The sequence below is a fragment of the Chrysemys picta genome, chromosome 11 (assembly GCF_011386835.1).
Source record: "Chrysemys picta bellii isolate R12L10 chromosome 11, ASM1138683v2, whole genome shotgun sequence".
Taxonomy (NCBI): Eukaryota; Metazoa; Chordata; order Testudines; family Emydidae; genus Chrysemys; species Chrysemys picta.
In genome coordinates this window covers 25,780,043-25,807,673 of record NC_088801.1, presented here as the reverse complement: position 1 = coordinate 25,807,673, position 27,631 = coordinate 25,780,043, and the positions used below count along the sequence as shown (strand labels likewise).

General features: G+C 42.3%; 1 protein-coding gene across 10 annotated transcripts in view; it reads right to left on the bottom strand.

Annotated features, from left to right (window-relative positions):
• MBD5 (methyl-CpG binding domain protein 5) overlaps positions 1-27,631 on the bottom strand; it is a 256,499-nt gene that overhangs the window by 60,250 nt on the left and 168,618 nt on the right. For all 10 annotated transcript variants that reach the window (XM_042860868.2, XM_042860867.2, XM_065561640.1 and 7 more), the window contains 3 exons: positions 22,181-22,283; positions 20,592-20,772; positions 12,867-15,002 (listed from right to left, as the gene is read on the bottom strand). In XM_042860868.2, coding sequence (XP_042716802.2) covers positions 12,867-15,002; positions 20,592-20,772; positions 22,181-22,283 — 2,420 coding nt within the window. The remainder of the gene's footprint in view (positions 1-12,866; positions 15,003-20,591; positions 20,773-22,180; positions 22,284-27,631) is intronic.

The following is a 27,631-nucleotide window of genomic DNA, read 5'->3' as shown; positions in this document are numbered from 1 at the left end:
ATGATTGGACGACCAGGGGAGGTCTGGCAGTGTCCTCACCTGTCAGAGAGGGCTTTGGGGTGGATATCGGCTCCTCACCCGCAGTGGCTGCTGGAGCATCCTGCACTAAACCCTCTGCTATCAGTGCCATGGGTGCCGACTTTGGCATGCCTGGCGACCGAGGGCTGGTGGGAGTGGGGCAATGACATGATGGGAATGTCCTAGGCATTCCAATAAGGCCATTGGATCGGTCACTGGCCCAGCTGCCAGATCAGCACCAATGCCGCGGACACGCCCTCCGGAGCCCAATCACGATGCTGTCCGGACGAGGGGCTGAACTGTGCCTTCGAGCTGAAGAGGTCATCACCCTCTGGTGAACAAGATGAGGCTGTGGAGGCTTGGGTCTGGCAGCTCACTGTTGCTGCCGGTGACCGGTGCCGGGAATGGTCCGACCGGCGTTGGGAGTAGGGTGAGCAGCGCCATGTCAGGGAGTGACCTCGAGGTCTCAGCAACGGTGACCAACAATGCGACGAAGACCGGTGCCAGGGAGATCATCAACACCTGGCCCGAAGACAGGGATCGGGAGGGCAGTGATGACGACTCGTAGCGGCGAGCCAGAGACCTGGGCTGACGTGGAGACCAAGAATGTGGCAACCCAGGGCTCTGTCTTGGCTCCAGAGACCAGTGGCGCTTGCTTGTTTTGTGTGAGGCCTTGCTGGTGGGCTTGCCCTCGTGGGGAGTCTTAGCCAGTTCCATTGCCGCATGTGGCGCTGGCTGCAGCAGAGGCGCTCTTAGCTCACCAGGTGCCGGGGGCTCAGAGGGCATTGACTGCGCTATCGGCTTGGGCCCTTTATCACTCCCTGGAGTCAGTGGCAGGTCCTTTCGGGGGGAGGAACTCCCCAGGGCTGAGCCCTTTTGCGGGGCCAGAGTGGGCGTAAGGCCCGAGCAGGGTCCTTTGCCCAGTGCCCCTTGGTCAGGCTTGCTCAGTGGCGTCTTCTTCTTTGGCATCGGCGAAGGGGATGTGCTATGCACCGAAGTGGATGTGCTGGGTGCCGGTTCAGGCCGTGATGACTCTGAAGCTGGGCGTAGGGCAGCCTGCATCAGGCAGGTCCTGAGGTGTATGTCACGCTCTCTTTGTGTCCGAGGATGAAAGTTCTGGCAGATGCAACAGCGCTCCTTTATGTGGAATTCCTCGAGGCACTGTAGACAACTCTCATGTGAGTCACAAACAGGCATGGGCCTGTTACATGAAGAGCAGGGCTTGAAACCTGGAAAATGGGGCATGCCCCGCCTGGGGCTAAGTCCCTGCAGTGACACTATCTAACTAAATGCTTAACAGGTACTTAACTAATTAACAAATGATTAAACTATTTACAGCTAGAAGCACAAGGCTAAGATAGAAGAAAAACCACTGACCGCCTGCAAAGCAAGGGACAGAGGGGTTCCAACTGACCACCCCAAGCGGTAAGAAGGAACTCAGAGGGTGCTGGGCCGACGGCACCTGCTATACTGCTGCATGAGCGCGGCACTTCAGAGAGTGCCACAGCTGACCCTATGGATACCGCTAAGACAAGTCTCTCACGACCGCACATCCGGGCACGCACAACCTACAATGGAATCAACATGAGCAAGCACTCAAAGAAGATATTCCATATTTGGAAAAAAGGAAAAACTTCTATTTTTTTAAAATGTTAAGTATTTAATGCTGCTCAGAGGGTGTGAATATTAGAAGGAGTCCTGAAGGCCAGGCTGAGAAATACTACGAGAAAGACATTCTCACATGGTTTTCTTTTAACAGCAGAACCTATCAACATAACATAAGAATGGCCATACTGGGTCAGACCAAAGGTCCATCTAGCTCAGTATCCTGTCTTCTGACAGTGGCAGATGCCAGGTGCCTCAGAGGGAATGAACAGACCAGTAATTATCAAGTGATCCATCCTGTCGTCCATTCCCAGCTTCTGGCAAACGGAGGCTAGGGACACCATCCCTGCCCATCCTGGCTTATAGCCATTGATGGACCTATCCTTCATGAATTTATCTAGTTCTTTTTTGAACCCTGTTATGGTCTTTGCCTTCACAACATCTTCTGACAGAGTTCTACAGGTTGACTGTGCATTGTGTGAAGAAATACTTCCTTTTATTTGTTTTAAACTTGCTGCCTATTAATTTCATTTGGTGACTCCTAGTTCTTCTGTTATGAGAAGGAGTAAATAACACTTCCTTATTTACTTTCTCAACACCGGTCATGATTTTATAGACCGTTATCATATCCCCCATTAGTCGTCTCTTTTCCAAGCTGAAAAGTCCCAATCTTTTTAATCTCTTCTCATACAGAAGCTGTTCCATACCCTTGATTATTTTTGTTGCCCTTTCTGAAACTTTTCCAATTCCAATACATCTTGTTTGAGATGGGGCGACCACATCTGCACGAGGTATTCAAAAAGTGGGCATACTATGGATTTATATAGAGGCAATATGATATTTTTTGTCTTATTATCTATCCCTTTCTTAATGATTCCCAACATTCTGTTAGCTTTCTTGACTGCTGCTGCACATGGAGTGGATATTTGCAGAGAACTATCCACAATGATAGTTCTTGAGTGGTAACAGCTAATTTAGACACCATCATTGTATATGTATAGTTGGGGTTATGTTTTCCAATGTGCATTACTGTGCATTTATCAACATTGAACTTCATCTGCCATTCTGTTGCCCGGTCACTCAGTTTTGTGAGATCACTATGTAGTAGGGCTGTCAAGCGATTAAAAAAATTAATCGCGATTAATTGCACGATTAAAAAAATTATAATCACATGATTAAAAAAATAATCGCGATTAATCACATGATTAATCGCACTGTTAAACAATAATAGAATACCATTTATTTAAATATTTTTGGATGTTTTCTATATTTCAAAAATATTAATTTCAGTTACAACACAGAATACAAAGTATACAGTGCTCACTTTATATTTATCTTTTATTACAAATATTTGCACTGTAAAAAAACAAAAGAAATAGTATTCTCAATTTACCTAATATAAGTACTGTAGTGCAATCTCTTTATCGTGAAAGTTGAACTTACAAATGTAGAATTATGTACAAAAAAATAACTGCATTCAAAAATAAAATAATGTAAAACTTTAATGCCTACAAGTCCACTCAGTCCTACTTCAGCCAATTGCTCAGACAAACAAGTTTGATTACATTTGCAGGAGATAATGCTGCCCATTTCTTGTTTACAATGTCACCTGAAAGTGAGAACAGGTGTTCGTATGGCACTGTTGTAACCGGCGTCGCAAGATATTTACTTGCCAGATGCACTAAAGATTCATATGTCCCTTCATGCTTCAAACACCATTCCAGAGGATATGCATCCATGCTGATGATGGGTTCTGCTCAATAATGATCCAAAGCAGAGCGGACTGATGCATGTTTATTTTAATCATCTGAGTCAGATGCAACCAGCAGAAAGTTGATTTTCTTTTTTGGTGGTTGGGGTTCTGTAGTTTCCGCATCTGAGTGCTGTTCTTTTAAGACTTCTGAAAGCATGCGCCACACCTTATCCCTCTCAGATTTTAGACAGCACTTCAGATTCTTAAAACTTGGGTTGAGTGCTATAGCTATTTTTAGAAACGTCACATTGGTACCTTCTTTGCATTCTGTCAAATCTGCAGTGAAAGTGTTCTTAAAATGAACATGTGCTGGGTCATCATTCGAGACTGCTATGAAATATATGTCAGAATGTGGGTAAAACAGAGGAGGGGACATACAATTCTCCCCCAAGGAGTTCAGTCAGAAATTTAATTAATGCACTATTTTTTCAATGAATATCATCAGCATGGAAGCATGTCCTCCGGAATGGTGGCTGAAGTATGAAGGGGCATATGAATGTTTAGTATATCTGGCACGCAAAAATCCCTTGCAACGCCGGCTACAAAAGTGCCATGTGAATGCCTGTTCTCACTGTCAGGTGACATTGTAAATAAGAAGCAGGCAGCAGTATCTCCCGTAAATGTAAACGTTTGTCTTAGCGATTGGCTGAACAAGAAGTAGGACTGAGTGGATTTGTAGGCTCTAAAGTTTTACATTGCTTTGTTTTTGAGAGCAGTTATGTAAGAAAAAAAAATCTACATTTGTAAGTTACGCTTTCAAGATAGAGATTGCACTACAGTATTTGTATGAGGTGAATTGAATTATAGTATTTATCATTTTTACAGTGCAAATATTTGTAATCAAAAATAATATAAAGTAAGCAGTGTACACTTTGTATTCTGTGTTGTAACTGAAATCAATATATTTGAAAATGTAGAAAAACATCCGAAAATATTTAATAAATTTCAATTGGTATTCTATTGTTTAACAGTGCGATTAATCGCAATTTTTAAAATTGCAGTTAATTTTTTTAGTTAATTGCGTGTGTTAACTGCGATTAATCGACAGCCATACTTTGTAGCTCTTTGCAGTCTGCTTTGGACTTAACTATCTTGAGTAGCTTTGTATCATCTGCAAATTTTGCCACCTCACTGTTTACCCCTTTTTTTCAGATCATTTATGAATATATTGAATAGGACTGGGCCCAGTACAGACCCCTGGGGGACAGCACTATTTACCTCTCTCCATTCCGAGAACAATTTATTCCTATCCTTTGTTTCCTATCTTTTAACCAGTTACTGATCCATGAGAGGACCTTTCCTCTTATCCCATGACAACTTACTTTGCTTAAGAGCCTTTGATGAGGGACCTTCTCAAAGGCTTTCTGAAAATCTAAGTACACTTTATCTACTGGATCATACTGGTCCACATGCTTGTTGACCCCCTCGTATTTATCATACTAGTGCCAAACGAAACAAAAAGCTGGGTGGACTCCTATCCACTCCATATAAAAAAAAAAGGGACCTTCTAAAATCAGGCTTGTGGAGAAGAAACTCACCTTGATGGGAATACAGTACAGGTATGTTAAAAAGGTTGGCAAGATAATTAGCTTATTGAAATAAAACTCTTGTTAGTATGCTTGGAAGGATTATCAGTTGAACAGCGGTACCTAGCCCCAACTCCTCTTTGTACAATTTGGTATAAGGTGGATCAGTCTAGATCCCTGCATGGATCTATTTTTTTAATCCTGCTCCTGTCCTGCCTCCTGCATTGTTTCTTGCATTTTTATCTTGCTCCCACCTGCAAAAAACATAGATCCCACAAATCCCACAAGAGACAGATTCCTCCATGATACAAAAACAAACAGACAAAAAACAACCCCACCACACCATGGTCGGTTATTTATATATATATATATAAAAACGGAATTCAGGCACAATTTTTACCAGTAAAAGAATAAAACAAATCTTGCTTAAACTATGTAAAAAAAAAACAAAAAAAAACTTTAGCCCGTTATAATAGATATCAAATCTCTTTCTATCCCTCGCTTAAAATATAGTTAATAAAACCTTTATTAAAAAAAACTTGCTTTACATTGTTGAAATTCTATTTATGAACAAACTGACAGGAAATTTAGTGTTTTCCCGCAAGTTACTGCAGCCTGTTTTTTTCCCTACCCAATCCAGCCCACAACAAACATTTTATCTGCTCCCACTATTATGGCAGCGGGTTGTGTGGGATCCACAGGATTCCAGTCCCGTTGCAGGCCTCTACATCAGTCAATGGAACTCAAAGCATATTCACTCTACAAACTGACCTCACTGCCACTAAGAAAATGAACTTCCATACAAGAAATGTAAGATCACAGGTATAGAGTAGATAAAAACAGCTTTCCCCAGTTTAGTCTGGACCTCATTAATAACCCAGGACACTGAAGACTCTTTAAATAGGGGTTTCAAAGGCATCAAGCCTGACATGAAACAAGGGACCACATGGAAACTGGTCTACCTTCATCACACTCATAATAAGCTTAAACAGCTACCAAAGTAACATTGAGGGAATTTCTCTTTTACCTTTTTGCTTTGTTTTAAATCGAATTAAAACTGATGGGTGTCTAAATTAGCTGTTACACTCAAGAAAGATATTGGAATCATTGTGGATAGTTCTCTGAAAACATCTGCTCAATGTGCAGTGGCAATCAAAAAAAGCTAACAACATTAGGAACCATTAGGAAAGAGATAGCTAAAAAGACAGAAAACATCATGTCACTATATAATTCATGGTACATCCACACACCTTGAATACTGTGTACAGTTCCGGTCACCCCATCTCAGAAAAGATATATTAGAATTGGAAAAGATACAGAGAAGGACAACAAAAATGATTAGCGTTATGGAATAGCTTCCATAAATAAGAAAGATAAAAAAGACTGGGACTATTCAGCTTGGAAAAGAAATAACTAAGTGGGGATATAGTAGAGGTCTAAAAAAATCATTAATGGTGTGGAGAGAATGTATAGGGAAGTGTTATTTACCCCTTCAGATAACACAAGAACCAGGGATCACGCAATGAAATTAATAGGCAGCAGGTTTAAAACAAACAAAAGGAAGTATTTCTTCACACAATGCACCGTCAACCTGTGGAACTCATTGCCAGAGGATGTAGTGAAGACCAAAAGTGTAACTGGGTTCAGAAAAAGAATTAGATAAGTTAATGGAGGATAGGTCTATCACTGGCTATTAACGAAGATGGCCAGGGAGGCAACCCATCCTCTGGGTGTCCCTAAACCTCTGACTGCTAAAGGCTGGGACTGGATGACAGAAGATGGATCACTCGAAATTGCCCTGTTCTGTTCGTTCCCTTTGAAGCATCTGGCACAGGCCACCGTCAGAAGACAGGATACTGGGCCTGATGGTCTGACCCAGTATGGACATTCTTAGGTTCTTATGATCCCTGTCTGAGGCTTTTTTCAACTCACTAATGAAAAAGCAGTAAAACGTTACCACAGCATATAAGAATTTAGCTCAGACACCTATTAGAGGTGTCTGCCTCAAAACCCCATTATAAATCAAAAGGATTATACCAAAAGACCCTAAGGAAAATGAGTTTTTCTTGCCCATAGCTTTCAGGAGAGATCCAACAGTAAGGTATGCTTCCTTCCCGATCTTTCTCCAATAGGCCAAAAGGCAGGGTTTAAATACTTCCCAGAGAGCCTTGCTCTTGGCAAGGACTACATGCCACCCAGTAAACCTGTGCTCCTACATCTGAGAAAGAAGCCAACTGGGAACTGCCTATTGAGGGCAATCTTAGCCCATTCTGGTCATGTAACATGAGTCAGTAGCATGGGCCTTTTTCTTGTTTCTTTCTATTTTTTTTTTTAAACAAAAATCTTGTCTGAGACCCATTTCTCTCCCCGGACTCAGTGACCATGTCCTCATTCCCACAGGTATTAGAGATCCAGGAGAGTTCCTCTCGCAAACCTTAAAAGGGCTTATACACACTTTCATAGTTACTGTTCCTGATTTAAAAATATAAATCTGCATTACATGACTGTAATATCTATATATATGAATATCCTTGCATTCCTTGCCTCCAGTTCTACTGATATAACAGTTTTTCTCCGTTCAGCTGCCTTGTTATTATTTATTTGTATTATAATAGCACTGAGGAGCCCCAGCCATAGACCAGGACTCTGCTGTGCTAGGTGCTGTAGAAACACAGGACAAATAGTTCTTTTCCTGCTTTCTCTTAATTATAAGAGAAAATGGATGGATAGACAGAGAGACAGGGGAGTACAAGGTAACAATGAGACAGTATTGGTCAGCATCACAGGCAGTGGTTTCTGCACTCCAGCAACCTAACTGTTGTCAGTATTTTGTAGGCTTCACGGTAGAGGAGAGTTTTAAGAAGAGATCTAAAGGAGGATAATGAGTTACTTTGGTTGATGCTAATGGAGGAATTTCTTTAAAGCATGAAGGGCAACATGGGAGAAAGCACAAAGGTGCTTGTTTGAAAATTTAACAAGTGGACAGCGAAGACTGGCATCAGGGGCTGATCGCAGTTGAGAGCTGGCCTTTTGATACTAAATAAGAGATAATAGCTAGGATGGGGATACGTTGTGAAGGGCCTTTAAAGTGAAGAGAAAGAGGTTAAGTTTGCTATGATAGCAAAAAGGGAGCCAATGGAGAGATGCAAAGAGAAGGTGATATGGTTAAAGAGATGGGCTAGGGAAATGATCTTTGCAGCAGCATTCTGAAATAGATACAAGTGGTTCAAGATTGCATTTGTCAAGAGGTAAGGATGTTGCAATAATCAAGATGCAACATGATGAGAGCCTGGACAAGAGTTTATATTTTGTGTATGGATAGGAAAGGCTGTATCTTATGTTATGCAGAAAGACTTAGTCTGGATGTGAGGACCTAGAGAGAGGTCTGAGGGCTTGTCTTCACTACGGGGAGATTGATGCTGCTGCAATCGATGCAGCAGGTGTCGATTTAGTGGGTCAAGAGAAGACCCGCTAAATCGACGGCAGAGCCCTCTCCAGTCGAACCCGTTAATCCAGCTCTCTGAGAAGAGTAAGGTAAGTCTCTCCCATTGACGCAGCGCAGTGAAGACATCGCGGTAAGTCGACCTAGGCTACGTCAACTCCAGCTACGTTATTCATGTAGCTGGAGTAGCGTAACTTAGGTTGAGTTACCCGAGTAGTGAAGACAAGCCCTCAGTCAACAACTCAGGGAGATGGGGGCTGGCATTCCTGAGTCCCTTAAAATTTGTTAGCGCTTATTAGGAACGAACATTCAAGAACAGAGGCACCTACATCGATATAGGGAAATAAAACCCACCTGCAAAATTCTTCACCTACCATAAACTTTACAGTAACAAATAAGTGCTTCCAGCTCACCCTATCAAGGCCTTCCTTTTTTAAGAGTTGTGGCCACATCTAATGGCGTAGACGATTGATGTGGTGATTATTAAGTCAATTAATAACACCTTTATATTCAGAGAGGAAGGATGGTCTTGTGGTTAAGGTATTAGACTGAACCTTAGGAGCTCTGTGTTCAATTGCTGGCTCTGCCAGAGTTTTGCTGTATGACTACAGGCAAGTGAAGGTGGGTGAGGTAGTAACAGAAGTTGGTCCAATAAAAAATATTACCTCACCTACCTTGTCTCTCTCATACTCTGAGATCAAACACCACTATAGGCAAGTCACTTCATCTCTGCACCTCAGTCCCAGTTGTAAAATGAGTATGAAAATAATATTGTTTTCTACTATTCTTTGTCTCTTTAAATTGTGAGCTTTTTAGGACAGGGATCATCTCTAACTCTGTATTTGGACATTGCCTAGTTCAACAGGGTCCTGAACTCAGTCAGGACCTCTAGGTGAGACTGTTGCACAAAGAGTAAATGAATAACAACATTGACCTGATGGACATGGGTTAACTTTGGAAGTATTTGTTCTATCCTTCAAGCAGGAAGTTTTGCCTGAATCTTTCAGCCCTCATTTGTTAAGGATATTGGACAGTAATATGACCTGTTAACATCCTAACCAGAGAATATATGACAAAATGTGGAAAAAGAGTTAAAAATGTGTAACACCACCTTTCTAGATGAGTGTAAATGGTTCCTCCTGGTTAGAATCATATTATGCACATTGCTTTCTTTAATTTGTTATATAAATCTCTTGGTGCATTCACGTAACGGACTGCACGCTCCCCTTCCACCCCCTCCCCCCCGGATGCTAGTCTCTTCCACCTTGTTACTATTTCAAACCTCAAACTTTTTCAAAACCTAAAGCCATTTAAAATGTTCCATTAATTGTTATGTTTCAACTGCATACAAAAACTACATTAAAAGAAAGTTATTTGGGTAGCAAAACCATTTAGAAACTAGGTAATGCCCCTTTATGCACATGGACTATGATGCAGTCTTTAATTATACGATCACACACAATTTTTTCCACAAGACCCCAGCCTCAATCAGTGCAGAGGATGGACAGGGCTCTGGAAATAAGGCAGTTATATTTTCTCAGTCAATATGTAGCCCGATGCATTATTCACTGCACACCATCCAAACCACATACTGAATATGTAATAATTTTTTTTTCCCCAAATAAATTTAATCTTCACAATTCCCTCAAGAGATAATAAATTTAGCTTCACAACTCCCTTGGCAGATAAGAAAGTATTATCATCCACAATTTACAACAAACACATGCATCATGATCAGGATTTGAACCCTGCATCTTCAGTACTGCAGCACAGAGGTCCACAACTAGAGCTACTGGACTAACTGTATTAGCTAGCAGCAAGAGAAAGTTGTTAGCCTGTGTGAACCAGCCACTATAGGAGGATGCACCACATAGCGATACAGTGGGTTATCTATGCCATGTTTTACAGGCACCATAGCCAAGGACAAAGATATGGTAGTTTATTTCTGAGAGGCAGTGGGGCTTAGTGACTGTAATTTGGAGCGGCCGCATTAGAGAGCTGGGATCTATCTGCAACTTGTGTAAACTCGCAATGGGGTAGGAAGCACTGATTAATAGTGAGAGATGTGATGTGAAGGGTATGGAAATATTAACGTCAGTGATCAGAAAAAGTGAATCTAGAACTCTAGTGTCCATGGCAAGGGGTGGCGAGTTCCTGCTCCAAATGGTATCCTCGAAAAGGGGGCATGTGCTGCAGCCTTCCAGGATGTGGCTCAGCTAGCACAGCTCACTTTTCCCCTTTCTCATCCCTCCGCTCTTTCAGCCACAGCTGGGCAGTTTCTGCTTGAGGGTGGCTGTAGTGGCCCAGTCTTAGATTATACAGAGATTTTGTTAGGCTGCAAAATTATGCTGAGCACCACAAATCAGAGATGGGAAATGACAATTTTCAACACCTTATAACAGCCAAATTTAAACAAGATTTCAAGGGATGAACAGAAAAGGCCTGTCCCCAGCCTCAAGGAAATTCCATGACCTAATTTCAAAGGCTTGCTCCAAGCAATGGAGGAGTTAGGAACTTTTGTAATGGAAAGTGATAGATAATCTATATGTAGGGGTTTTTGCCAGCTCCCTCTATACTTCAGTTGCTTTTGAACAGTGTTTGCAATCAAAATATTACAGTACTGAGAACCAGAAAAATGAAATTGACTTAATTGATTTTCATTGCTCAAGCTGAGAGAAATGCAAAAAGGAAACAGCATGAATATTAAATTGGATTTTTTTTACATTTATTTCACTTTTAGAGCCAAATTTTGTCATCCTTATGCTTAAGAGTACCTTGAAATAAAAGGTGCTATTTGTGGAATAAGAAAACATGAGTTAGGGTGGAAAAAGCTGACCCTCTGTGATCTAAAGTATTATTAAAAGCACAGGCAAATAGCCAGCTATCTAGTTCTTGTTGATTCTTCCAACTGTTTACCACAGTAACTAGTTTCTGATTAGTAAACATTAGGACTACTCGTCACTCAAACTGGCATATAAAACCAAGTTCGGACTAACTGTTTCACAGTGAATTAGCAACTAAAATATGTAAAAAACAAACCAAAAATCCCCCACAAAACTAAACTCAAATAAAGCAGAGTATCCAAAATCCACAGCACACTTCTTTGGCTAAATCTCTCTTGTACATTGGTATAGACTGTATATGTCTGACACTTCCTAACTTCTTATACAAGAGCTATCATCCTGCTGTGACTGACAAAAAACTATAGTGGCATGGTATGGTAGTGGGTGATCCTAAAAATAACACAGAAGTGCAGATGGACTACTAACTTTTAGTACCAGCTTACTAGTTATAAAACATGTTTAGAAAGTTCAGGTCTGTATAATTCCAAGGCCTGTCTGCTAAATAACTTAGAGGAAACGGAATTACTTCAAAATCAAAAGATAATTATCATCCCCTAGCGAAACAACGCGTTATGGAGGATTGGAATTGGTCAATCATTAGACAAAGGACTTAATACCATCAGTGCTCAATACATACAGGGAATGTTACTGAAAGGGAGGGATGGAAGTGTTTTCAGTTTGCTGATATTCAGCTCTCTATCTCCATTTTATCCAACACAGAAGATGTGGCTGAGATTCTTTTGCAGTATTGGGTAGTTACTGGGCATTGATTTGAATGAATTGACAGAGGCTCAATCCAAAGAAGACTCAGATGGTGTTGGTAGGTTGGGAGAAGCAGCCACAGAATGTGAAAATGATTATGTTGGCTTCTGTTACTGAGGGTGCCGCTTGTCAGTTAACGGCAATTTTGGGATCTTGTTACCCATCCATGATGGTATTTTTTCCCATCTGTGTCTGGTCAGGAGGTTACAACCTGCACTCTTGGATATGGACCTTGCTACCTTTATTCAAGTTTTCGTTGATTAGACTACTTAAATGTGTTCTACATGGGGCTTCCTCTTAAATCAACCCAGCAACTGAAGCTGGTGTAGAAGGCAGTGGTCTGCTTATTAAGCGTATCTTGCCATGCCCATGAGCAGTGCTCCAGAGTCTGCTTTGGCTGCTTGTGGATTTCTGGGTAGACTTGAAAGGTGTTGCTTAGGACATATAAAACTCTAATCATATTGAGACCTGATCACTTGAGAACTTTCTCTGCCTCCTGTGCCATACTACCACAGCCCCATAAATTAGAAACTCACTCCCCTTGGTCTTAAATAGTCCAAATCTGTTGACCTTTTGGATATGCTACAAAACGGATCTATTTGGGCATATGTCTGGGGACAGCTGAGGTTTTTATCAGCCTGGACAGGTATATAGATTTTATCTACTGGGAGGATTAGAGTTTTGTAGGAGTTAATGGGGCGGGGGGCACTCCAGGTGATGCTTTGGTGTAAAGAAAAGCTGATTTTATTCTACTGCTGTTTTTGTCTTAGTCTGATTGTGTTTTTATCTGGTAATCAGTCTGAGACAGGCATACATTTTATGCCTATATGGTTAAATGAAAATATACATTTAGAAACAATTCATAACATAGTGCAAAACTGTCAGACATTCGGGTACTCTTTTAAAAGGAAACCTACCTGCTTCAGGACTTGTTTGATTACAGCTGCTAACAATGCTGTTTGGTATCAGTGAAGTGGAGGATGCGTGGATTCTTGACTGAGGTGGGTTCAGATGTAATGAATTTCCTAAAGCCATTCCTGACTGACTGAGCACCCCACAGTTCCCACTAGCCTGCATCTGATTTATTAAGCCTGCAAGGTGATTGTTTGGGCCTGGGCTAGTACCATGGATAAAGTTAGTGTTTGCATTCTGGCAGTGCATACCTTCCCCTCTTAAAGGTAAGCTCTGTGTCAATGAATTCTGAAGAGTGCCAGAGTTCATATTGGTGTCTGTAAAATGCATCTGGTTAGCAGAACAAGGCAAAACAGTATTTGAGCTCCCACAACCAGTGGTACTATTGCTGCTCATATGAGAGCTTTGACAACTCATGGACTGAAGTAACTGAGACATAGAACTGATGGGAAATGAACCTTGATTTTGCTTTCTTATCAAATCAGATCCAGGTTTAGGAACTCCAGAACTATCCAAATGAGACTGCCTAAGCAAACTCAATACTGTGGTAGTTGGTTGTTTCCTTTTCCTCAAAGGGTCTTTTTGCTGAGACATCAATTTATCTCGTAGTGCTGCTCGACCACTTTGCCCTTCACTTGTTGGTAGAAGCATGTTGGCAGCAGGAGGAAACATGGTGTTTAAAGTGCTATGTCCTTCATTGTTGCCACCACTGGCAACAGCTCCAGAATTACTACTGCTGCTATTGTTGTTACCAGCAAGTTTATTTTGATTTGCTAGCTGTGCTTTGGCTGCTGCTGAGAGTAAACTACTTGCTGGAAAAGAGGCAGCATTGTGCTGATTCAAGATCTGATTTAAAGGCATTCCCAGCAAACCAGGCTGACTCTTCAGGGGAACACTTCCAGCAGATGCAGTAGGAAAAACTGCATTGCTTGGAGGATTTAGTACATTACTCATTCCAGCAATTATTGGGTTAGGGATGTCCTTGTACTGATGAAGTCCATCAGGCTTGGTGGAAGGGCTTGATGGCATAGATGGTCTTGGAGACCCTATTGTTGATCTTGGTGACCTGGGAGGAACTTTAATACCACTACAAGATGACTGTGGTCCTACTGGAGGCAGCATGAAATTTCCATGATCTGATGATGTGGAAGATGAACGTGATCTTTGGGGAGACGCCTCAATCCTTCCAATCCCAGATGCCATCATATGAACTGGGGATGTCACTGGTGAAGGAGAGAGGGAGGTTGAAGCTGAATGCTGAACTCTTTGTACATGACTTCCATGGTTCATGTGACCAGGTTTTACAGTTGGCAAAGGGAGATTGCTTGGCAAAGGGACAACAGCAGGAGGCATGCTTACATTCATTACAGGTACCTGAGAATGGACATTAGAATGGAAAGTAGTTGGGTTAATGATAACAGGATTCTGATTAACTGGCTTGCTAGGAATAGGGTCAAGAATGCCAAGTGGATCCTTCTCTGATGTTAATGGCTTTTTCTGAAGAGCACAAGAAGGTGGAGGAGGTGGAGGTGGGCCTTGGGGTGGTTTATGGTGAAACATTGCTCGTGGTAGTTCCATACTAGCTGAAAAATTACACATGGGTTTTTTCATTACTGGGCTTTTTGTGGTCAAGGTTGGGGAAAGAGGTATATTAGTCCTTCCAGCCATTGCACAGGATGACTGAACTGGAGAACCATGTAGCATTACTGAAGGTGGAGATAAAGGAGTCCTGTTCATGTGAACAGGACTAGAGTTGGGTGCTCCATGAAAATTGGAATTGTTCCTTGTGAAAACATCAGGGCTTCCAAGTGGATCAGTCCTAGGAGAGATTGAACCATCTCCATATATCTGTGATCCTGATGAAGCTGGACTAGGCATTCCACCATGACTGCCACGATATGGAGACTTCTGTCCATGATCATTACTGCCCAATCTCTGCCTAGGATAGACAGAATGAAGATCTTGTTGCTGGCTTCCAGTCACTTCTTGTACATAAAGCCTACCCATGGCATTGGATGTCCCTATCATTAACTTGAAAGGAGTTTTACATTCTGGGATCACAGAATTTGTAATTCCTTCATGTGACTTATTCCTCATTGATCTTGGAGTTGCTGCTCGAGAAGGTACTACTGGAGTTGCACCTGATATTAAAGAAACAGTAATTACTATTTTGAAATTTGTTTAAAAAATTAAGTTTTACACATTCATATTCATCTATAGCTATCACATATAAAAACAAAGAAAAAGTTATTTAGATTCCAAAGCAAATATTCAAAAGTTAGGAAATCCCAGATTTACGGTTGCCTGTTCAAAAATAGTACACGATCATATAATTAAAGACAAAAGAAGCAAAACTGAAGTTGCATGGGCAATCAGTCATGAGTCATTTCCTAACTTTCAAGTGTTTGACTCTACTATTTAAATAACTTTCTTTTGGCATAGAAAAAACTACATCGTTTCATAATCCCCCGCCCCCAGAAGATAGGTAAAAACAATGTTTTGTGCAACTGTAACGACCCTCCCCCTATGACACATCATCATTAAGGCTACCTTTTAGTCACGGGTATTTTTAGTAAAAGTCATGGACAGGTCATGGGCAGTAAACAAAAATTCACAGACCGTGACCTGTCCTTGACTTTTACAATATACCCCTAACTAAAACGGCGTCCTGGGACCCTTGCTGGTGCCGGGAGCAGGGGAGAGGGCTTTTGGGGCTGGCAGGCTCCCTACCCGTCTCTGACCAGCATGTCCCTGACGCTCCTAGGGGGAGGGGAGGCCAGGAGGGCTCCACACGCTGCTCCTGCTACAAGCGCTGGCTCTGCAGCTCCCATTGGCTGGGAACGGCAGCCAATGGGAGCTTCAGGGGCAGCACCTGTGGGCGCAGGCAGTGCGTGGACCCCCTGGTCACTCTGCTAGGAGCTGCAGGGACATGCCGGTGGGAGCCGGGTGGCTCCCCTCCCCCAGGGAAGCGCCACCCTGCACCCCAACTCTCTGCTCCCTCCCACACACCCAAACTGCTGCTGCTGGCCGCTGTAGAAGTCATGGAGGTCACAGAAAGTCATGGAATCCATGACTTCTGTAACCTCTGTGACAGACACACAGCCTTAATCATCATCAGGGTTTGACCCCCAAACTTTCAGCACCTCAGCACAGGCTGCTATCACTTCAGCTACCAGACTAACTATCCTTTGGGGGGGGGGGGGGGAGGGTTAGCATTGGCTTGCTAAACTCAGGATTGTGAGTTCAATCCTGGAGGGGGCCATTTAGGGATCTGGGGCAAAAATCTGTCTGGGGATTGGTCCTGCTTTGAGCAGGGGGTTGGACTAGATGACCGCATGAGGTCCCTTCCAACCCTGATATTCCATGACTCTAATTACAGGCAGGTTAGCTGGCAGCAGCAGAAGGTGGTTATTCCAAAGGAAAAATGGGCATCTGGCATCATGAGCTGGGTGCAGTGGGCTATGCTGTGCCCAGTTCTGCTCTCTCTCTCTCACACCCCGCTCCGCAAGAAAGGAGGGGCTCCTGTTCCATATGGGAGTAGGGGATGGGCTGCTGGAGCCATGTACTGGGCCTGAGGGGCTTACCCTGATGATGATTAAGGCTGTGTGTCTGTCACAGAGGTCATGGATTCCATGACTTTCTGTGACCTCCATGACTTCTACAGCGGCCAGCAGCAGCAGTTTGGGTGTGTGGGAGGGAGCAGAGAGTTGGGGTGCAGGGTGGCGCTTATCTGGGGGAGGGGAGCTACCCGGCTCCCACCGGCATGTCCCTGCATCTCTCTCTGTGTTCCCCTAAAAGTAAGGGTTGTTCATGGCTGATGAGGGAAAAATATGGGACAGAGTCATGTGCCAGCTCTGGGAGTATACTGGAAGTGGTGGCTCCCAGTCCAGCTCTTCCACAATTGTTGCCACAATAGCTGCTCTTGCAGCTCCTAGGCATTCCCAGTACAGTGTATGACTGTGTTGCTGCTTCAGCGGCGACTTGGGCTGAACTCTTTAGAATGTTTGTGTGCAGTTATTATTTTGCCATGATGCCAAAGTTTTCCTGTGGAACGCAAACAACTGAAGGGAAATGGTGATTTTTAAATAGTCTATAAGTCAGTTAAACCTGATTGAAATTTCAAAGGCCTATTGCAAACAACAGACATTCAAGCGTCTCAAAAAAGTAAAAATAAAAAAACCCAAGCAACTTTTATAATGCACTAGGCAACTAATCATATGGGTTGCTTCCAGCTCCCCCTGAAATAAAACAAGAAACCATGAAAATAACCATCACAGGCAATCAGGGCTAAATTCTCTCGCCAATATGCAGCTTGATTAAAGTGGGCGTTATTCTGGAAAGTCTCTAGGCCGGATATAGAATCTTCCCAGTCCCGCATCTGGCTGATCTCCAAGCTGCAATAACCCATGGAAGCGCTGCATCACACTCTGTAAGGGACTATGGCCAATCATCTAAAAGCCCTTTTCCACACTTACTGCTCCTGGGGTATGTCCACATAGCATCTGGAAGCGTGCCTTCCCCAGGTAGGCAGATTCACGGTAGCGCTGGTTAAGCTAGTTCAATTAAAATAGCAATGTGGATGTTCTTGCACAAGTGACGGCTTGGGCTTGCTGCCTTAGTCCAAGCCTGCCCAACCCTGAAGGTCTGAACTCAGGTGGCTAGCCTAAGCTGCATCCCTGCCGCAACATCCACACTGCTGTTTTAAGCGTGCTAATTCAAGCAGGACAAAGGTGAGTATGTTTGCCCAGGCCGGGAGGCAAACTTCCAGCTGCAACGCAGACATGTCTATGTAGCAGAACAACCCAGGGCTTTCCATGGCCTTTATTTGGGCCATATGATTTGGCTCTTAAAGTCCTTCTACATTGATTATTAAATGTAAAATTAAAATGATAAGTTTAAACGTATCATCTTTTTTCATTAAAATTTGAAGTCACCTTTTCTGTTTCTAATTGTAATTGAGAAACCATATGGGTTTTTAATATTTATATTTTAATTCTAGGCAATCATATATATCAATATTAGCTCTTAAAAAATAATATGCTGAAAGTACACAATGGTAGGACTAAACAATACTTTGAGTATATGACATTAGAATACCAAAAACACAAAAAGAAAAAAAGCAGATCAAATTATTTAGAATGAATGGATATATTACTATGAAAAAGATAATTAATTTTGAAAAGTTTAAAAAAAATCCTTTCAATTAAGTGAATATAAAATTATTTATTTTGCCTTTGAATTGCAGATATGATGTTGTTGTTGTTGTCATCGTAGTATTTATTTATTAAGGTTCTACAGCAAAGGTTGCCGATCTCTGCTCTACAGGGTCAATATGTTAGGATTTGAGTTCCAGGTAGGGGGTTGGAAGGGCACTCTCTCTCTCTCTTTTTTCAGGGTGGGGGGGCCTTATTTAAAGTGTGTATACGTGTACATATACAAACTGTGTACTTTTGCATTACAGATATACTGTAAGTGCATAATAAATTAGGCAGTCCCAATTTCAGCCTCAGTACTAGTTCTCACACATAGATAAAGATCGTTTTCCTTTTCTACCTACCAATATCTATTTTTTTCTAAATCCTCTATTTCCTCTTTTTGCCTTAGGGATGGCATCATAAACAGCAGAAACAGGTATGGACGCCTTTCTGCCAAGTTTGCTTACTCTAGGTATTTGCACCTCAGACTGCATTCATTTCACCTTACAGAGCACCACTGCATTCTTGGCATGCAAAATTTAATTTGGATAAGAGAGACTGCACATTCAAATATATGCAAAGGTGAATATAAATCCCCCCATTGACAAGTAGTAAATTCCCACCTCCCCAGCGACTAGGGTTGCCAACTTTCTAATTGCAGAAAACCGAACACCCTTGTCCCACCCCTGCCCCGAGGCCTTGCCCCTGCTTACTCCATCCCCCCTCCCGCCGTTGCTTGCTCTCCCCCACCCTTGCTCATTTTCACCAGGCTGGGGCAGGGGATTGGGGTGCAGGAGGGCGCTCTGGGCTGGGAGGTGGGGTCAAGGGGCATGGAGTGTGGGCTGAGGGGTGGAGCCGAGGGGTTTGGAGTGTGGGAGGGAGCTCCGGAATGGGGCAGAGGGTTGGGGTGTATGTGTGTGTGGGGGGGGTGAGGGCTCTGGGATGAATTTTGGGGTACAGAAGGGGGCTCCAGGCTGGGGTCAAGAGGTTCAGAGTGTGGGAGGGTTAGCTCTGAGATAGGATTGGAAGGGTGAGGGCTCGGGGGGGAGCAGGGATGATGGTTTTGGAGTGCAGGATGGGGCTGTGGTCTGGGGCTGAGGGGTTCAGAGTGCGGGAGGGGGCTTAGGCAGGGGGTGTGGGAGGGGGTTCCGAGCTGGGGCAGGAGGTTGGGGCGTAGGGGGGGGTTCGGGTTCTAGGTGGTGCTAACATCAAGTGACCCTGGCATTTCCCAGGGACGGAGGAAGTCTGCCTAGCTCCTGGGAAGTGGCATGTCCCTGTGGCTCCTAAGCAGAGGGGCAGCCAAGGGGCTCTGCCCCCTGCCCCCCTTGCAGGTACCACCCTCTCAGCTCCCATTGGCCCATTCCTTGGCCAATGGGAGCTGTGGAGCCAGCGTTCAGTGCGCCGTCTGTGGGCAAGGGCACCACGCAAAGCCCCTCTGTCCACCCCTCCGCCTAGTAGCCGGAGGGATATGCTGGCCACTTCCTGGGAGCCACACAGAGTTGGGCATGGAACCTGCCTGCCCCACTGCAGCCAATCGGAGTTTTAGCGGCCTGGTCAGCTGTGCTGACTGGAGCTTCAAGAGTCCCTTTTCGAGTGGGCGTTCCAGATGTAAATCTGATGCCTGGCAACCCTACCAGCGACAAGGCCAGCACACACACCAAGGCCAGCACACACACACACACACTCTGCAGTGACAGGCCGGGCCTTCATCCTAGTTGCCAGTCTCTCCCCACTACACCACTATGACAAACTGTCTTCCACTACCCCTTAACAGCTGCAGAAACTAATCCAGCCCCCATAAAATATACATAAATGTGTATGTTTCAACAGCAATCAGATGGCTCATTCAAATGCATTTGACTCTGTGACTAAATTACAAAATCAAATCTATGCAAGTACATAATATGGAATGTGGCCTATAGTCATATATTAACATGTATGGAAGTGTGCCTATCTAAAGAGGCAATCTTCTTATATTTGCTGGGGCACTTAGTTTTGGGAGGAGCTGTGTATTGGAAAGGTTTCTTCAACTGGGAGATGGATAAGAGTGTAGTCAGGAAGGAAAGTAGGGAAAACTGGGCAGCTAGGATTAGTTGGCTGGGGATAAGCATATCATTTTCTTTCTTCTTTCCTTTTATAGAAATACAATATAAAAACTACATGAAGAAAGCTACAGTACATTTATGCAATGATAAAGCTGAAACTAGAAATGCACAGCAGTGACAAAACTCCAAAGTTAAGGCTCCTAATAGCATTAGTTACATTGCACATATATATATGACCTTTAAAATCATAAATGGTACTCCAAAAATACTAAAGTACATATGTACCATGTACAGTTGTGTCTGTTAACATCTCTGTATGTATCTTAAATTTGGATTTTTTGTTACTTTTCTACTTTAAAATTCTCCTCCCTAAGGTTTCATCAGCACAGGGGGTTGAAATTAGTTATTTACTGTTTTAGAGATGTAGTTTCTAATTTTTAAAAATCATGTAGTCAAATTAATCTTTTTTTTCTTGAATAACATTACTCACTTGTTCCACCCCCAGGACTAGTAAGAACCAGTGAAGGATGTGGAGCTTCCATGCTTTTATGAAGTGTAGCCACAGCAATAATTTTCCGTTTATGGATGCATAGCTTAGTGACATCTTCATCTGCTTTAACATCTTCAGCAGTTCTCTGTTTCACAGCAGCTCCAGGATCAAAATTAAATACCTGAAAAAATAATCCTAATATTAGATACATTCATAACAAAAGGTAGCAAACTCCAAAAATATACCTAAACTGGAAATGCAATCAGGTTAAAACTAAATGTGCCTTAGTTCCTTAAATAATCTCCCTCACATGTCTTACATTTCATGGTACATCAGCCTTTTAGCATGTTTTGGAGGATCTCTTGCCTCACCCCTAGACTGTCCTAACATCTCCTTTATTGGATGCTGCTGGCGATCCCACCACTCCAGCTGCAGAAAGAGCCTGCTGAATCCAGACAGTGGTGGGTGATACACACCTTCTTGTTTTTCCTGCTTCCACCATGGAGGGTTGGGTCCTCTCTCACTTCCACCCATCTCCTCCTTTCTCTGTCCACCCAACTAGGGGAGACTGATCGAGAAAATGAATTCCTAAAGCAGTTCAACTAGCCAGCCACTAATCAAGAGAGGACTGGGTTAGAGAGGGCACATGAAAGAGCACCATAGTTTTGGAATGATTAAAAAAATGAGTGGATGCCTAAGGCTGCTTGCAGTAGTAATGAGGCTACGTGGTAAGGGAAGATGGAGGGAAATAATTTACCACATTTCTCTTTTGAGGTGTGTGTTTCAGTGAGTGGTGGTGGGGAAGGAGAAAGAATCTATGTCCCAACTGCACTGCAGCATTGATTACTGTTAAACCAATGATAATTTTAAAGAAAACAGCTTTAGTGCACTATATATCCAGCTTAAAAAAAAAAAGAGATCCCATAGGTGGCTGGGATTAAGGACAATAGTGTACAATCATACACTAATATCAGTATTATGATTTTCAGGATTTTACCATTACTTGACCTAATTTCCAGATACTATATGAAAGGTACTCTTATATAGCTCTTTATTGCATGTATATATATATATATAATGAATATAATGAAGAGCTATATAAGAGGGGTGGCATTCAATGTATATTAATAATTTATATTTTATAAGCAGAAAACAAATAAATTATGGGCCAGAACCCAAAGGTGTTGAGAATCCTACAGAAGGTGCCGAGTGTCATCAGCTTGCCTTGAAACTACTATATTAGTCAGTTTCATTTCCTGGTTCTCATACACTAGAACAATGCTATTGCGTTACGTTTCCAACACTACAAGCAAATGTTTAAACAAATGAAAAATTTAAAGAAAAATAAAATCATGAAAAATATTTGTATTAATATTAGGTTTTATACTCCCACTGCCAAGACTCCTTTCCTCCAACCAACCAACCTCTGTACAAAAACAAAAATATCCTATATTTTGGATCTAAACAGCATAATATGTCCTCATAAGCGTACCATTTAAATAGGAATAAAATTATGGCATGGCAGAAATAATGACATAATAATTTATTTGATAGGCACTGTAGCATACACATTTAAAGCTACTTTTTACCTTGGGAAGAATGAGAGGACATTCCAAGCCACATTTGCAGGTTCCATCAGTCAACAGGTATGTCTTAACCTGCTCCAAGCAGGATAACAAAGACCCACTGGGACTGTAAAGGAATAATATAAATGAATTAATATTTTTAGTTAATGGTTTCAATGTACAGTTATGTGAAAAATAAAAAAAATTAAGATAGTAAATGGTTTACATTTTTATTATGTTTGATAGCTTGTTTTTCCATCAGGAGTATTTTATTGGTCAAAATCACACTTCAGAAAAAAAATGCAGATGCAAAGTTGTTTGTGCCAGCCACATTATTTCTTAGAAACCCCCTGATTTTAATGCAATAACAAAAAGGTGGCCCTACCCCCCACAAGGTAATCAAATTTATCAGTATTTATTTATTCATATTGCAGTAATACTTTAAGGCCTCAAGCAGAATTAGGGTCCCATTGCACAAACACACTTATGGCCCTGTTACAATATAAGATCCACAGGTGGACTGTAGCAACCACATAGATTCCCTACTATGAAGTCAATAGAGCTCCAAGAAGGTGCAGCAGTACACCTGCACACTGTACTTCACCTGATCAGACCCTAATTTAAGGATGGATGTCACAAGAGGATACATAGGCCAGTTAAGTGTACATCTTGATTTTGCTGAAACTAAGTTTACAAGCAAGCGATGTTACTCCAGGAGGACAGTCGTTATATATTTTTTGTGCTTATTATAGGTTGGCTTTTTATTAAACACGGAGGCCCAAACCTCTTTTTCTGATAAACTGGACAATTACTACACACTTGGGGTTCTATAACTCTCTAAAGAAGATCGTTGTTTCCATAACCAAAAAAGAAATCATGTTCTATCCAGACCAGTAATCCATGAAAGGAGGAAAGATTGTATGACTGAGGTCTCTGCTCCCAGGCTGCTCTTTGTTACTTGGTTGTCTAAGCTTTTTATTAAGAAAAGACTAACATTACTAGAGTGGGATGGCTGAATTTTTGGTGAATAAAAGAGTAAAGAGCCAACTATAAATAAAACTCCTATTTTGAACAAGCCAACAAACCAACCCTCTCTACAACATTGATATTTGGATCTATGAGACAGCCAGAATTCAAACATTTAAAACAGATACATGAACAACTAATTTTAGACAATAAAAATATTAAGCTACACTCAGGGTCAACAACTGCATATGACATTTCTATATGACAGAGGTTTAAATCATTAATTTTTCTTTTGAAGCTGACTGGAGCATTCCAATTTATTTATGAAATAATTAATTAAACTTAACAATACTTTAAGTTTTTGTATATAACACAATCATATAAGATCTGAAGTGCATGGGATGTTAAACTTTTAGATTAAAGTTTCATGTGAAGAAAAATAAAATTAAACAGTAATTTAAAAAGCATACAACAAAGGTATGAGGTATAAAAGTTAGGTTGGAAAGAAAAATGCTTCCGCCTCTAAACTGAAACACTCTAAAACAGCTCTTACTCCTCTGAAAAGACTCAGGCATAATTTTACTATAGGATGATTAAAGCAAGATCCTCTCATTATTACTTCTTCACTCAACAAGTATTATCCCTAGTTTTCAATGTTGTCTCTGGAATTCCAGAACTAACTAGTCACGTAGCGCTAAATGGAACCGTTACAATCTGTTCTGAATAAGCACACCACGGAACAAATTGTCACTTAGGTTACATCTACACTGCTGAGTTAATTTAGGTTCTTATTCATGTGTTGCCCCAACCCCCACTCTTGTCCATATACAAAACCCTCTCACCTGAGTTTAGTGGTGCTTTAAATACAGATTAGTTGGCACAGTTGGGGGTATGAGTTAGCTCTAAGGCATGGAGGCCAGGAAAACATTCAAGAGCTTACGTGGGATCTCTTGTAGGTCCTCCACTGGTATCTTAAGGAAACTGGCTACATGTCTTAGCAGACCTTGAAAGCTCTTGTAATCATCTGGGTGAGAAGGTACAGATGGGATGATAGTAGCTGGCATCATCTGATATTGAGCCTGAGGCTGCTCCTCCTCAAATAGTTCCTCGGGGAGATCAGATTCATGGGCTGAAAACTTAGACTCTGTAGCTTTCCTGGGATGGTGTAAGGGAGGAGGTTCTCACCCACAGAAGTCATGCAGAAGTGAGACATCTTGAGTAGTGAAGACAGGACAATGTTGGAACACTACAAGCAAAAGAGTCTGGGGACCAGGAAGAAGGATACTAGGGTATATGCCTTCACTTATACCCCCTACGAGATCTAAACATGTCTGAAGCCCTTGACACTTCCTCGTATTCATAAGGTTCAAAAAAGGGGGTCCCATGGAGAATATACAGGGGATCCCTCCATGCTGTGTTGGGAATCTGAAGATGAAAAAAAGCATTGTAGATCTGAAGGGCAGTGAGGAGCTGCCAAAGCTGGGGTTGTAGGTTGCATTATAGTAAGTTGAGAGATAACAATGCTTAGCCAGGAGCTCAGTGCTGATGAGGTAGAGGGCATTGCTATCATAGTGGCAATGTTTAGATCTGTGGAGTGCAGTGGAGAACACAACTCATCTAAGACCTGAAGATCCCTCAGTACCACATACTTCCTTGGTACTGAGAGAAGTGATCCCGTAAACCTTGGGGTGGGAGCAGACAGCACTGGGGTTCACAGTACTGATGAGTCTAGTTTCACACACTCATGCTGAAGTGAGCAGCACCAAAGAGACTAGTACCAATGGTACTGGTACCATAATAGCCAGTGCTAAAGTGCTCAGCGCTGAGGTAGCTCCTGCTGCTCTGGCCTCAGTAACAGACACAGGTTAACTTTCAATCCTAAAGCGGTGAAGGAGTCCCGATACCATGCTCCTAGGGAGCTCAGCGTGTGGAGACTCCTTTCATTGGGAGCAGTGGGGTGACCTGAACTTCGTTTTTACTGGAAATTCCCAGGTGGCATTTGCCTTTGCTTTTCTCAGAGGGGTGATGCTCCTTCTTCTCTGAAGACTTAGCTTTAACAGTCCTACCTACATCCAAAGCTGGTCTTTGAAATGAAGCCTGGGAGCCAGAACTCACAACTCTTGCATCTGAAGAAGTGAGGTTCTTACCCACGAAAGCTTATGCTCCCAGTACTTCTGTTAGTCTCAAAGGTGCCACAGGACCCTCTGTTGCTTTTTACAGATTCAGACTAACACGGCTACCCCTCTGATACAGAACTCACAGAGGCACTTCTGGACAGAGATGAAACTTCTTGAGAGTTGCCTGCCCTACCCAGATCAGACCCCAGACCAACAAAAAACAAAAAAATGTTTAGACATGCCCTCTTGCCTTTTGAAGTCTTCTTAGAAAAGGACTTGCACACCAAGCCTTGTCAGGGATATAGGCTCCCCAAGACAAAAATGGGAACTGATATTTCCCATTGTTTAATGGAATTGCCACAGCACAAGAATGGCACAATACTTAGAGTTGGACAACTTTGTATGGGGCATCTCTAAGCCCCAGGACTGGGAAGACGTTCCTGATAAGATTTAAAAAAAAAAAAAAAAAAAAAAAAAAAAGGAAGGATGGAAGGTAGGTAAAACTTCCAAAACTTAAAAAATAATCAAAAATCTGTCAAGAGGTAACTCTCTTAACTAACCATACCTTTCAATAACATACAGAATCATCTACAAGAGACTGTGAAAAATGTTGCACCCAGATGCAGACACTAAGAAGTTCCATTACATAGTCATGGGAAGTAAGAGGAACTGAGTGATGGTTGAGCCCACTCCAGCATTTCTAACCTTGGTATGGGGGCACGAGGACAGTCAGGTTACATGAGTGGCCCTAAAGGAGACTGCTGGCCAAAACACTCTGACCTCAAATGCCTGGAGTGTATGCACCCCCAGAATGGACAAGCACGTGAAGCAGCAGCAAAAATTTGGATGCCTCCTGTTTATGGCTGACGGAAAGGAACTTAGCGTGGCTGGGGCTGTGGTCTCTTGCACTGTATTAACTCACCTAACATCTGGATCTGCAAAACAGTATTGTACATGGCATACAGAAAGTTGGGACAACTGTGGCCAGGAGCTGGAGAGCTGCAGAAGCAGTTCTTGATGTTTACAGCTATTACAGGGATTATCCTCTTAACTTCCTTGCACAAGGAAGTTTAGAAAAGATGTAAAAACAATGGATATTTGAAACAAGACTTGTGGTTGGGAGGAAGCGGTAAACGTGGTATATCTTGACTTTAGTAAAGCTGTCTCGCATGGCCTTCTCATAAACAAACGCAGGAAATAAACCTAGATGGTGCTACTATAAGGTGGTGCATAACTGGTTGGAAAACCATTCCCAGAGAGTAGTTATCAGTGGTTCAGTCATGCTGGAAGGGTATAACAAGTGGGGTCCTGCAGGGAACAGTTCTGGGTCTGGTTCTGTTCAGTATCTTCATCAATGATTTAGATAATGGCAGAGAGAGTACACTTATAAAGTTTGTGGACAATACCAAGCTAGGAGGGGTTGCTAATGCTTTGGAGGATAGGATTAAAATTCAAAATGATCTGGACAACCTGGAGAAATGGTCTGAAGTAAATAGGATGAAATTCAATAAGGTCAAATGCAAAGTACTCTACTTAAGAAGGAACTATCAGTTGCACACATACAAAAAGGGAAATGACTGCCTAGGAAGGAGTACTGCAGAAAGGGATCTGGGAGTCATAGTGGACCACAAGCTAAATATGAGTCAACAGTGTAACACTGTTGCAAAAAACAAAGTGAACATCATTCTGGGATGAATTAGCAGGAGTGTTGTAAGCAAGACACAAGAAATAATTCTTCTGCTCTACTCAGCACTGATTAGGTCTCAACTGGAGTACTAGGTCTGGTTCTGGGCACCACATTCCAGGAAAGATGTGGACAAATTGGAGAAAGTCCAGAGAAGCGCAACAAAATGATTATAGGTCTAGAAAACATGACCTATGAGGGAAGAAGGAAAAAACTGGGTTTGTTTAGGGTGGAAAAGAGAAGACTGAAAGGGGACATGATAACAGTTTTCCAATACATAAAAGCTTGTTACAAGGAGGAGGGGGATGAATTGTTCTTCTAAATCTCTGAGGATAGGACAAGAAGCAATGGGCTTAAATTGTAGCAGGGGAGGTGTAGGTTGAACATTAGGAAAAACTTCCTGTCAGGGTGGATAAGCACTGGAATAAATTGCCTAGGAAGGTTGTGGAATCTCCACCATTGGAGATTTTTAAGAGCAGGTTAGACAAATACCTGTCAGGAATGGTCTAGATAATACTTAGTCCTGCCATGAGTGCAGGGGACTGGACTAGATGAAGTCTCAAGGTCCCTTCCAGTCCTATGATTCTATGATAAATCTAAGAAGACTAAGGCAAAAGAGGTAAATGTAAAATATTTTGAGTTTGTATTAAGTGGTCTGAATAATAAAAAATGTATGTGATGTTATATCTGACATAGTTTCAGCTATAA